At 53.5% G+C, this 13,112-nt stretch overlaps 1 protein-coding gene across 3 annotated transcripts in view; it reads left to right on the top strand.

Moving 5' to 3' along the window:
• OSBPL1A (oxysterol binding protein like 1A) overlaps window positions 1-13,112 on the top strand; it is a 113,680-nt gene that overhangs the window by 79,142 nt on the left and 21,426 nt on the right. For all 3 annotated transcript variants that reach the window (XM_054179673.1, XM_054179672.1, XM_054179671.1), the window contains 2 exons: window positions 8,412-8,568; window positions 11,899-11,974. In XM_054179673.1, the coding sequence (XP_054035648.1) occupies window positions 8,412-8,568; window positions 11,899-11,974 (233 nt within the window). The remainder of the gene's footprint in view (window positions 1-8,411; window positions 8,569-11,898; window positions 11,975-13,112) is intronic.

The raw sequence follows: 13,112 nt of genomic DNA on the forward strand, positions 1-13,112 counted from the left end.
CCCGTCCCGCTCTGCTCTGTCCCGTCCCGCTCTGCTCTGTCCCGTCCCGCTCTGCCCTGTCCCGCCCCGCTCTGCCCTGTCCCGCTCTGCCCTGTCCCGCTCTGCCCTGTCCCGCTCTGCTCTGCCCTGTCCCGCTCTGCTCTGTCCCGTCCCGCTCTGCTCTGCCCTGCTCTGCCCCGTCCCGCTCTGCTCTGCCCCGTCCCGCTCTGCTCTGCCCCGTCCCGCTCTGCTCTGCCCCGCTCTGCCCTGTCCCGCTCTGCTCTGCCCTGTCCCGCTCTGCTCTGCCCCGTCCCGCTCTGCCCCGTCCCGCTCTGCTCTGCCCCGTCCCGCTCTGCTCTGCCCTGTCCCGCTCTGCTCTGCCCTGTCCCGCTCTGCTCTGCCCCGTCCCGCTCTGCCCCGCCCTGCCCCGTCCCGCTCTGCTCTGCTCTGCCCCGTCCCGCTCTGCTCTGCCCCGTCCCGCTCTGCTCTGCCCTGTCCCGCTCTGCTCTGCCCTGTCCCGCTCTGCTCTGCCCCGTCCCGCTCTGCCCCGCCCTGCCCCGTCCCGCTCTGCTCTGCTCTGCCCCGTCCCGCTCTGCTCTGCCCCGTCCCGCTCTGCCCCGCCCTGCCCCGTCCCGCTCTGCTCTGCCCCGTCCCTCTCTGCCCCGCTCTGTCCCGTCCCGCTCTGCTCTGCCCCGTCCCGCTCTGCTCTGTCCCGCCCCGTCCCGTCCCTCCCTGCCCCGTTCCCTACCGTCCGGTCCTGTTCCGCTCTGCCCTGCCCTGCCCTGCCCTGTCCTGTCCTGTTCTACTCTGTCCTGTCCTGCTCCTGACTTGTTCTCCCAGGCTGTAAAGGAGGTTGCTGGATTTTCAGAGGGTGATGCAAGAAGTTCTCCTGCCTGTCAGTGGGGAAGTGCCCCTCCTTGAAGAAGTTCTCCTGTTGGGATTCCATCTTCATCTGCTTACCAGTGCTCTGAATTTGTAAAGCTCTGCCGTAGGAGTGAGTTTGGAAGGGAGAGTGTTGCATAACCAGGCTTGCACTCTGAGCTGAGGAGTTGTTAGCTTTGCCTTGACAGCTTGAAAGGAGCTGCCTCTAGTTTGGGCTTTTCAGGAGAGTGTTGTGTGCACATCAGACACTGCTGCTGTTTACTCTCAGGAGCAGTTTCCCTGGCTGTCACCATTCAGAGCATCCTAAGGCTTCTCAGAGAGTTCTGTGAAGAAGAGGTGTATTAGAAATTAGGGGAAGTGTGTCAGTATTCTCTCCAGTATCAGGTGGTAGGACAAGAAGTGGTGTCCTGAAATTGCATTGGGGGAAGGTTAGGTTGGAGATGAGAAAGAAATTCTTTGCTGCAAGAGTGGCAGAGGCTGCCCAGGGAGGTGGTGGAGTCCCCATCCCTGGAGGTGTTCCAGAAATGTGTGGCCATGGCTCCTGGGGCCATGGTTTGGTGGCCATGGTGGTGCTGGGTTGATGGTTGGGCTGGATGATCTCAGGGGGTTTTCCCAACCAAACCAATTCTGTGATATTCTCAGCACAGCTCCTTGGTACCAGGCTCAAATCCACATTGTAGGGAGGTCTGATTGCATGAAGCAGACTCCTGAAGGAAGCTCAGTCAGAAGATACAGTCTGGTTGGCCCACGGTGGGAAAGAAGAGCTAATCTGGAGAGAACACCAGCAGAACTGGATCTAGTTCAAGTGTGAGGTCCTCAGCACCATCTGTTTGGCTTGGAGCTCTCCAACTGAGCCGTGCTGCCTGCTGGTGTTGGCACAGACAGAGCTGGTCACTGCTAGACTGTGCTGTGTCGTTCTGTTTGGAGACATTCTGGGCACAGGGACAGAAATACCCTCTTGCTTTTCCAGAGCTGGGGTCAGGAGAATGCTTGTAGTGTTGTAAGGCTGGTAACTGAAGCAGTGCTTTACTTGCTCAGGTCTCTCCCCTCTTTATTTGTAAGCCATTGTGCCCTGTGCTCAGCACTGGTTAGGCCACACCTTGAGTCCTGTGTCCAGTTCTGGGCCCCTCAGTTTAAGAAGGACATTGAGAGACTTGAAGGTGTCCAGAGAAGGGCAATGAGGCTGGGGAGGGGTCTGGAGCACAGCCCTGTGAGGAGAGGCTGAGGGAGCTGGGGTTGCTTAGCCTGCAGAAGAGGAGGCTCAGGGGAGACCTCATTGCTCTCTCCAACTCCCTAAAGGGAGGTTGTAGCCACGTGGGGGTTGGTGTCTTCTCCCAGGCAAGCAGCACCAGAACAAGAGGACATAGTCTCAAGCTGTGCCAGGGGAAGTTTAGGCTGGGGGTGAGGGGAAAGTTCTTCCCAGAGAGAGTTGTTGGCCATTGGGATGTGCTGCCCAGGGAGGTGTTGGAGGGGATTGGATGTGGCACTTGGTGCCATGGTTTAGTCATGAGGTCTGTGGTGACAGGTTGGACTTGATGATCTTTGAGGTCTCTTCCAACCTTGGTGATACTGTGAACAGTGTCCACCAATAGAACAAGGGGAAATGGATTTAAATTGAAGGAGAATAGGTTTAAATTGGATCTGAGGAAGAAATTCTTCTCTACAAGGGTGGCAAGAGTCTGGAATGGATTGTTAGAGAAATTGTGGATGCTCCTTCCCTGGAGGTGCTCAGTGCCAGGTTGGATGAGGCCTTGAGGCCTGGGCTAGATGAGAGGTCTCTAAGGTCTCTTCCAGCCAAGGCCATTCTATGATTCTATGATTGTTCTGTGTTTAAAGCAGGGTGTGGCAGAGGACTGGGGCTTTGGGGAAAGGAAGAAGCACCAAACAAGTAGCAAAAATTCAGTAAGACCAATGGCATCTCCTAGATGAGATGGAGAAGACCTAGGAGGAGCAGCTGAGGGAGCTGGGGGTGTTGAGTGTGGAGAAGAGGAGGCTGAGGGAGACCTCATTGCTCTCTACAGCTCCCCGAGAGGAGGCTGCAGTGAGGTGGGGGTTGGGCTCTGCTCCCTGGTTTCAGGTGATAGGAGGAGAGGAAACGGCCTGGAATTGTGCCAGGGGAGGCTTAGGTTGGAGATGAGGAGCAATTTGTTTGCTTCAAGAGTGGTCAGGGATGGGAAGAGGCTGCCCAGGGAGGTGGTGGAGTCCCCATGCCTGGAGGTGTTCAAGAAACCTGTGGCCATGGCACTTGGAACTATGGTTTAATGGCCAAGGTGGTGCTGGGTTGCTGGTTGGACTGGATGATCTCAGAGGGAGGTAGTGGCTGCCTCCTCCTTTGATGTATTCAAGGTCACGCTGGATGAGGCCTTGAGCAAGCTGGGCTGGTGGGAGGTGTCCCTGCCCATGGCAGGGGGTTGGAACTGGATGAGCTTTAAGGACCCTTCCAACCCAAACTGTTGTGTGGTTCTATGAGTGCTGCTGCCTGTGGACTCCATGCCTGGACTGTAGCTAAAAGAATGCATTGAGGAATCTCAGAGAGGGATGGGAAGCACTTGGGCAGCATTCTAACCCAGCCTTGGCAGTGGTTAAGCTCTGCCTTCCTCAGGTGTGTGTGTTAATAAAATACACCAGCCAGGCTTCCCCATCTGGGACTGCAAGCAGTTGTTGCAGTAGGAGATGAACTTCCCCTGAGTGAAGTTGCTGGCACTGCTCTTTCCCCTTGCTCTGCCACTCCTGCAGAATGGAGCTGGTGTTGCTGCTCTTCCCCTGACACTCCAGGTTTTGAGAGCTGGAGAGCTTCCCAATCAGCCTGCTCTGTCTCAAAGATCCCTGCAAAATCCTGGCTCCTGAAACAGGGACTCTTATTCATTCTCTTCCCCTCCTCAGCCCACATCCCCTTGAAGTTCAGGAGGAAAAAACCTAACAAAAACCCCTCATTCTCTCCTAGTCTGCTGTTTGACAGCTGCTCTGCAGCAACTTGTGAATCTGAGGCTTTTTTTTGCTGTGAGGGGGAGTTTGCTCATCTCAATTCAGGAAGGAGTTAGCTGCAAGCACAGAGGGAAAGGCTCTGCTGGAGTTGCCCATTGCTCTGTGCTCATGATGCAGTGCTAGGCTTGTTCCCTCTGACACCTTCAGCCCTTGCAGTCTGCTAAGCTCCCTGGGTCAAAGGAGAGCCTTTGGACTGCAGATGGAGATCTTGGAAGGCAGGAGCTGCTGTGAACACGTTCTCAGAGCCTGCTCTGGAGAGTGGAAGAGGGGTTTCTAGAGAGCAGTTCCTTAGAGCAGTGTCTGGTTTCATTCTGCTGCTGCTCTTTGCTGGAGAGCAGAGCCCAGGCCCCAGAGCAGGCTTTGTGGGCAGTGTCTGCAGCTCTGGGGAGCTCTGCAGCTGCTGAGCTCTGGCCACTTAACTGCTGCTTGGCACTGCAAAGCCAGCCTTAGGGCAGCTGCTCCTGGAGTCAGAGACTGCTTTGGGTTGGAATGGACCTTAAAGTTCATCTAGTTTCAGCCCCCTGCCAACCTATTCCAGTGCCTCACCACCCTCATGGGCAACAATTGCTGCCTAATGGCCAATCTAAATCCAGCTTCTTCTAGCTCAAATCCATTACCCTTCATCCTGTCACTCCAAACCCTTGTCAAAAATCCCTCCCCAGCACTCCTGGAGCCCCTTCAGGTACTGGAAGGCTGCTCTGAGGTCTCCCTGCAGCCTTCTCTTCTCCAGGCTGAACAGCCCCAACTCTCTCAGCCTGTCCCAGTGGGGAGGTTTTCCAGGCCTCTGATTGTTTTTGTGGCCTCTGGACCAGCTCCAACAGTTCCATGCCCTCCTTGTTTTGGGATCTCCATAGCTGGACCCAGCACTGCAGGTAGGGTCTCACTAGGGTAGAGCAGAGGGGCAGAGTCACCTCAGATGTTTACCACTCCTTGTCACCCTGAGAAGCCTATCAGAGAGTGGTTGGTGGTTCTGATGAAGCTTACCTGTTCTCCCCTCTCCATTCTTGGAGTCCTAGGTCTGCTGCAGAAACTCAGCTTGAGGGAGCTTTCTGTGCTTTGGCTCTTGACAGTCCCAGGTGGTATGAGAGAGGCTGGGAACCTTGCAGGAGGCAGACTCTTTGCTCCATGTTTACTTCATTCTCTTCTTGTCATGGTTAACTGCTGCCACAGTTGAGCAGCTCCTCAGAAGAGAGGTGCAAGCTTGGCATGAAGAGAATCATCTCCCAAGGGCAGCAGTGGAGTCCCCTCCATGGGGCAGTTGGAAGGCTCAGCTTGGCAGGGTGCTGGGCAGCTCCTTTCAGCTCTGCTGTTAGCTGCAGAGGTTGGAGCAGGTGGTCCCTGGGGTCCCTTCCAACCTGTGGTTCTGTGAAGGGATTTACAGCTTCTTGTGTGGTCAAGGGGCTGAAACCCAAGTTGTGTGTCTTCCCCTGGGGTATTTGGAGCCACAGCAGTGTCCTCCCTGGAGAAGTCTGTGTTTTATGTAACACACCTGTCCACAAGTGGAAGTGCTTCTCCTTAACCTCCTTGGTATAAATAGTCCCCACCAAAGTGATTCTTTGCTTTGTTACATCATCCTTTGGCATAGAGCTAGACTGACAAATTTGGGGGAACTTGTGAGAAGGTTCTCTGGAGTGCCAGTCCATTGCTTTCACATATCCTCAGCACCAGCTGCCAGTTCTCTTCATTCCCTAGCAACTGGCTTCAGTTCAGTGCTGCCTTCCTCAGGATAGGGGTGGATGGTTTTGATGAAAGAAGAGATCTCCTTTGTGCTTCTAGATCTTAGTCTCTCTAGAGAGGCTGGAGGCATTGTGGCACAGCCCATCCATTCATCAGGCTTTTGTGCTTGCTCTTAACCCTTCTGTTAGCTGGATCATTGAATCATAGACTGGTTTAGGTTGGAGGGGAGCTCCAAAACTCATCCAGTCCAACCCCCCTGCAGTCAGCAGGGACATCCCCCACTGGATCAGGTTGCCCAGAGCCCTGTCCAGCCTCACCTTGAATATCTCCAGGGATGAGACCTCAACCACCTCCCTGGGCAACCTGTTCCAGTGTTCCACCACCCTCCTGGTGCAGAACTTTTTCTTCACATCCAATCTAAGTCTCCTCTCATTTCAAACCATTGCCCCTCGTCCTATCACTGCAGGCCTTTGCAGGAAGAAATCCTCTTGTCCCCTTGCTCCCTTTACCACAGCAACATGGAATTGATGTGTTTTGAAGAGGCTCCTGGTGTAGTTTAAGAGAGAACAAGGCAGCACCAGGCCATGAGCAGCTGTGACTGGGATACTGTATTGCCTGAACTGCTGCTTTGCAGTCAGATTCATAGAATGGTTTGGGTTGGAATAGAGCTTAAAGATCATCTAGTTCCAATCCCTTGCCATGGGCAGGGACAGCTCCTACCAGCCCAGCTTGCTCAAGGCCTCATCCAGCCTGGCTTTCAGCACTTCCAGGCTGGGAGCCTCCACAGCTTCTCTGGGCAACCTGTTCCAGTGCCTCAGCACCCTCATGAGGAAGAATTGCTTCCTAATGGCTAAGCTCAATCCAGCTTCTTCCAGGCTGAAGCCATCACCTCTTGTCCTGTCACTCCGTGCCTTTGTCAAAAGTCTCTCTCCAACTCTCCTGTAGCCCCCTTCAAATACTGGAAGGCTGCTCTAAGGTCTCCCCAGAGAGAGTTAGAATGAGGGTGTGGGAGCATGACTGACATTGCCATTCTCTGGGCATTTGCAGCCAAGAAGAGGTCATGTGCTGCAAGAAGCACATAGCAGCAGTGCTGCCCTTTGGGTTGGGTTCTTTTCAGCAGCAGTGGGCCTTGCATTCAGTTCTTCACCATTCAGTGTTGCACCTGGTTGCTGCTAAAGGATTTCCCCAATGGAATAGAAATTAGTGCATCTTTACTTGTCTCAAGCTGGTTGTACCTTTGCTTCCTGGACTTTGTAACTGGATAATCCTTGGGCAGTCTTGTCAGGTTAGGAAGAGGAGCAGGAACCTTGAAGTGCTACCTCTTGCCAGAATAACACTGCCTGCCTGATTTGGGGCAGGGCTGTGCCCTTGGTTTTCATAGAGTCATAGAATGGCTCAGGTTGGAAGGGACCTCAGAGACCAGCTACTCCAACCCCCCTGCCATGGGCAGAGATGACTCTCAACTGGACTTAGTTGCTCAAAGCCTCATCCAGCTTGGCTTTTGAACACCCCCAGGGAGGAGGCATCCACAACAGCTTTGGGCAACCTATTCCAGAGTCTCACTACCCTCACTACCCTACTGAAGAGCTCCTTCCTCAGCTCCAGTCTAACCCTGCTCCGCCTCAGCTTCAAACCATTCCCCCTTGTCCTGTCTCCAGACATCCTCAGGAAAAGTCTCTGCATCCTTCCTGTAGGATCCCTTCAGGTACTGGAAGGCAGTTTTAAGGTATCATAGTATTATAGTCAGGGTTGGAATGGACCACAAGGATCATCTAGTTCCAACCCCCCTGCCATGGGCAGGGACACCCCACACTAGATCAGGCTGCCCAGAGCCTCATCCAGCCTAGGCTTAAACACCTCCAGGGAGGGGGCCCCAACCACCTCCCTGGACAACCCATTCCAGGGCTTCACCACTCTCATGGGGAAGAACTTCCTCCTCACCTCCAGCCTGAATCTCCCCACCTCCAGCTTCATTCCATTCCCTCTAGTCCTATCACTCCCTGAGATCCTGAGAAGTCCCTCCCCAGCCTTCTTGTAGCCCCCTTCAGATACTGGAAGGCCATAATGAGGTCCCCCTGGAGTCTTCTCCTCTCCAGGCTGAACACCCCCAACTCCCTCACCCTGTGCTCACAGCAGAGCTGCTCCAGCCCTTGGATCACCCTTGTGGCCCTGCTCTGGCCTGGCTCCAACAGCTCTGTGTCCTTCTTATGATGTTTGGTTGGTTGTTTATTTAATTAGTCTGTTCTCCAGAGTTGGCCAAGCACAACAGGGGTTGGAAAGAAGGTGTGGTTGGTGATGGTTGGTTGGTTCTCCAGGTTTGAGATGTGATGTGGATTGTCCTGTGAACCTGCTTTCCAGAGTACAAAGTTTATCTCCCTGATTGGGGAGCTTATCACTTAGACTTTGCTGGGAGGTGCATGGCTTAATACACTCCACTGCCTGCAGTGGGTCTTCTGCTCTGTTAGGCTTGCTCAGGGAGCTGGGGGCTGCTGAAGTGCCTAAGAACTGGGACAAGCCTGAAATCCTCTCTAGGAGGAGTCAGTCCATGAGCGTTGAGGTAACTGCTGCTCAGTTCGGTGCGCTGGCAGCTCGGTGCCACTGGCACTTGGCCTGAGCAGGATGCAATGGCTTCAGTGTCATAAAAATGCCAGCTTTGGGCTTGTTTGGTGGAAGGCTTTTGCTGTGCTGCCTTCCTGCTGCTCATGCCATCTCTTGGTAGCTAGCTGGGGAGCTGCAGCAGGCTGTGGCAGCGCTGCCCAAGGGGATGCTGTCATCAGGACACAGCAGCCCTACTTAGGTTTCAGTTTTGTAGCAAGAGGGAAGATCTGCCAGCGAGTGAAGCCTGCCACAGGCAGGGGCTTCATTAACATGCACCTGCTCTCTTGCAGATTCAGAATCTGAAAAATCATTAGGTGGCTTTGAAACAACAGCAGCCTACTCCTTAGAGGACAGCATGGATTCCAAAGAGACCATAACTTCCAGCGTGTCCGAGGAAAAGGTCTGTGGCAGTGGGGAGTCGCTGTCGAACGGCATCAAAAAGCACAGGTAGGACCTTGTCTCTTCTTGAGGCTGCCAGGAGCTGCACCAGGGGGAAGGGAGAGAGAGCCCAGGGACCTGAAAAAGCTGGGAGCAGCTTTAAAACTTTTGCTGGGGCTGACTGACAGGGGAGTTAATTGCACTGTGATTGTGGACAGAATAGGTTTTGCAAGGCTCCTTTGCATCCTGGCTCCTGGTGGCTGGCTTGGGACAAGCTGAAATAAAATAGAATGTGCTGTGTGGAAAGAGAAATAATGGGTTTGGATAGACTTTATTGAACTCAAATGTGGATTTTAATGCCTTCATGGATCTTTAATGACCTGTGCCTCCTATTGCCTCTTTAATTTCCAGTCACCTGATCCTTCTTTTGCTATCGGGAGGGAATGAGAAATATTTCTAGCCTGGCATCAGAAAGTCCAATGTGGACAAAGGGAGTCCTATTCTGCAAGTCTCATCCATGTTTTATGTGCCTCATTTTGTGTTGTCAGATGATCCATTTTTGTTTGTTTCCTTGCTGCTAAAGGAGGACAATAGGTGTGGAGTTAATGAGCTGTAATGGACACCGCTGCTCTCCAGTTGCAGGGAAAGGGCAACGCAATGCTTGTGCTGCAGACCGAGCCAGGCTCCAGCAGGGGCCAAGGAGGACCACTTTGGGAAGGCTTTGGTGGAGCAGAATGCTGGTGGGGGCAGCAGATGACAGGAAATCAGGGTTTAATTTTAGAGAAGCAAGCACAGGGCATGCTTTAGTTGCTTGGTGTCTTCAAGAGTTAAGATTGCAGTGACTGTGACATGTGTGGCAGTGTCAGAGACCTGCTGTTTCAAGGTTCAACCTCTGCATGTGTGTCCCTCCCATACTAGGCAAAGAGCAGGGGAAATGAGGGCTTGGGTGGAGTGATGGGGTGCTTTGGGAAGGTAACATAAAGCAGCTGAGTGTGTTGCTCTGCGTTCTTGTGCTGCTAGCAGGGTGGTATTTATAGCCTTGGCTGAGTGCCTTTCCTAATTAGAGCAGGAAGTTCAGGCCTGGGAGGAAGCACTAGGTGAAGGTGGACATCTGAATTGCATTCATTCCCTTGGAAACTGCTGGAGCAGGGCCAGAGGAGGCCACAAAGATGATCCTAGGGCTGGAACACCTCCCCTGTGGGGACAGGCTGGGAGAGGTGGGGGTGTCGAGCCTGCAGAAGGCTGCAGGGAGACCTTAGAGCAGCCTTCCAGTACCTGAAGGGGGCTACAAGAAAACTAGGCAGGGACTTTTGACAGGGGCTTGGAGTGATAGGACAAAGGGCACTGGATTGAAGCTGGAAGAGGGGAGACTGAGACTGGAGATGAGGAAGAAATTCTTTGCAGTGAGGGTGGGGAGACTCTGGCACAGGTTGCCCAGGGAGGTTGTGGCTGCCTCCTCCCTGGAGGTGTGCAGGGCCAGGCTGGATGAGGCCTTGAGCAAGCTGGGCTGCTGGGAGGTGTCCCTGCCCATGGCAGGGGGTTGGATGATCTTTAAGGTCCCTTCCAGCCCAAACCATTCTGTGCATCTATGAAATCAAAACACAAAGATCTGCTCTGCTGACTCCCTTCAGTAAAGAACACACAGAAAACAACACAAGTTGAAGATGAGATTGAATCCTTGGTGGGCACTGTCCTCTCCTGGGCATTTGTATCACAGCATCCACAGAAGTCTTTTATAGTTATTATCCAAGATGTTCTGTTTCACTGGATATATTTATATCCCTGCAAAACCAGTCTGGGAGGAGTAATGTGCTCATGTGGCCAAGGAGGCCAGTGCCATTCTGGGCTGTGGTTAGTAGGTTGAGAGAGGTTCTCTTCCCAATCTAATCTGCCCTACTGAAACCACATCTGGAATCTTGTGTCCAGTTCTGGGCCTCTCAGGTCAAGAAGGACCTCAGGGAACTGCTTGAGAGAGCCCAGCACAGAGCCACAAAGATGATGAAGGCAGTGGAACATCTTCCTCATGAGGAGAGCCTGAGGGAGCTGAGGGCTCTGTAGCTTGGAGAGGAGGAGCCTGAGGGTGACCTCCTTGCTGTTGCTAAAGCTGTGCAGGGTGATGCCCAGAGGCTGGAGCCAGGCTCTGCTGGGGGATGCCCAATGCCAGCACAAGGGGCAGTGGTGGAAGCTGAGGCAGAGGAAGTGCCATGGAAACAGGAGGAAGGATTTTTCCCCTGTGAGGTGACAGAGCCCTGGAGCAGGCTGCCAGGGGGGTTATGGGGTCTCCCTCTCTGGAGATATTCAAAGCCCACCTGGCTGTGTTCCTATGGGGCCTGCTCTGGGTGATGCTGCTCTAGCAGGGGGTTGGACTGGATGAGCTTTAGAGGTTCCTTCCAGCCCCTCACATTCTGAGCTAGGAGAGCAACACAACCATTGGCCAAGGACCACCTGAGCTAGGAGGGCAACACAACCATTGGCCAAGACCACCTGAGCTAGGAGGGCAACACAACCATTAGGCAGAGTTAACAGAAATTAGAAGGGTTAAAAAGTGAATGCAGCTTGTAGGTAATTCCTGTCAGCCAGCAGGTTGAGGGAAGGGATTCTCCTTTCTACTCCCCACCTGCAGTCCTCTGTCCAGGTCTGCAGCCCCCAGCACAAGAAGCACATGAAACTCTTAGAGCAGCTCCAGAGGAGGCCATGAAGATGAGCAGAGGGCTGGAGAACCTCCCTATGGAGACAGGCTGGGAGAGTTAGGGCTGTTCAATCTGGAGAGGAAAAGGCTTCAGGGAGACCTTAGAGCAGCCTTCCAGGTACTCCTGGAGGGGGCTACAGGAGAGCTGGGGAGGGACTTGTGATGACAGGACAAGGGGCAATGGCTTAAAGCTGACAGAGGGGAGATTGAGATTGGAGATGAGGAAGAAATTCTTTGCAGTGAGGTTGGTGAGACTCTGGCACAGGTTGCCCAGGGAGGCTGTGGCTGCCTGCTCCCTGGAGGTGTTCCAGGCCAGGCTGGATGAGGCCTTGAGCAAGCTGGGCTGGTAGGAGGTGTCCCTGCCCATGGCAGGGGTTGGAGCTGGGTAATCTTTAAGGTCTCTTCCAAGCCAAACCATTCCATGAATCTTACCAGTGCCACTGTAAAAGCAATCCTCTAATAACTGGTGTAGAAATTCTCTTCCGGTGCCCTTGTGCAAAATGGTTGTGTCTTTGGAGAAATTGAGGTTTCTGTGCAGGTGAAAACCAGCTGAGGTGTTTCAGCTGAGCTTTGTCACTCCCTCTGTTGAAATTACAAGTTGGCAAACAGTAACTTTCAAAGCAATAAAAAGAGTGTTTGGGTTTCTTAGCCCTGGGTTTGGAATGCCAAACTTTCCTGAACTTCTGCTTTCTTCCTGTTCCTCTCCACAGGACCAGCCTGCCATCCCCCATGTTCTCCAGGAATGACTTCAGCATCTGGAGCATCTTGAGGAAATGCATTGGAATGGTGAGTGCTCAGACAGCCTGGGGGAAAGATGTGAGGAGGTTGCTTCCTTTGAGGCCCAGGTGACTGGGCAGAGGGATTGTGGTGGTGGTTTGGCTTTAATTAGCTGCTCACACTTCATTTGCTGTCACAGCTTGAGAAGATGTGGCTTGCTCAGAGCAATATTCCTTCAAGGAAAGCTTTCTCCTCTTGATTGTGACCCTTGAAGTACTTCATGGGAGCAACAATGTTTTATTTTGTGGGGGGAATGAAAATACCAGAACACCCCAACCACTTCAGCTTTGCTCTTCTCCCCTGCCTTAGCATGTCAGCCTTCCCCCCATGGTGGGCAGATGGTGGCCAGATCAGAGCTAACTGCCTACACCTAATCTGCTTCCAGCTAAGGGGGACTTGAGAAGAGGTTTTCTCTTCATTAGATCCTGCAGTAGGCTGAAAGTACTTAGAGCTGCTAAAGCTCCTCACCCTGTGCCAGCAGCCTGCAGAAGGGGCAGTGTGTATGAGGCATTGTTGTTTTCTCCTCCTCCCCTTGCTCTACTTAGAAGCAGCACCAGGCAGGGAGATGTGGAAGTCCTGAGGAAATCCTCTTTCAGCAGCTCCTGAGTTGTTGTGAAGCATCTGAGGCTTCTCACAGCAGCTTCAGCAGGGAAGTTCTAACCTTGCAATGCACAGAGCAGCTTGAAGCCTGTCCTGCAGAAGGGGTGTGTGGGAAAAAAACAGATCCACAAAGGTCTTGATTTGCAGAGCAGGTGGAGTGGGTTGTGCCAACGTGTCTGCTGAAGGTGGTGGTGCCAGGTGCTGCTCTTGTGGTGAAGAAAAGAGTGCTCTGCACTGCGTGCTCTGCCAGTGGGCACAGAAGCACAGGATGGCAGGGGCTGGAAGGGACCTCTGAAGATCACTGAGTCCAAGCCCCTTGCCCTGCTCACCCCCACCCCTCAGATCTTTGTAACATTGATCAGATCCCCCTCAGCCTCCTCTTCTCCAGGCTAACCACCCCCAGCTCTCAGCCTCTCCTCCCATGAGAGCTGTTCCAGTGCCCTCAGCATCTCAGTGGCCCTGTGCTGGACTCTCTCCAGTAGCTCTTTGTCCTTCCTGAGCTGGGGAGTCCAGAACTGGACCCAGCACTCCAGGTGAGGCCTCACCA

This window comes from Dryobates pubescens, chromosome 3, assembly GCF_014839835.1.
Source record: "Dryobates pubescens isolate bDryPub1 chromosome 3, bDryPub1.pri, whole genome shotgun sequence".
Lineage (NCBI taxonomy): Eukaryota > Metazoa > Chordata > Aves > Piciformes > Picidae > Dryobates > Dryobates pubescens.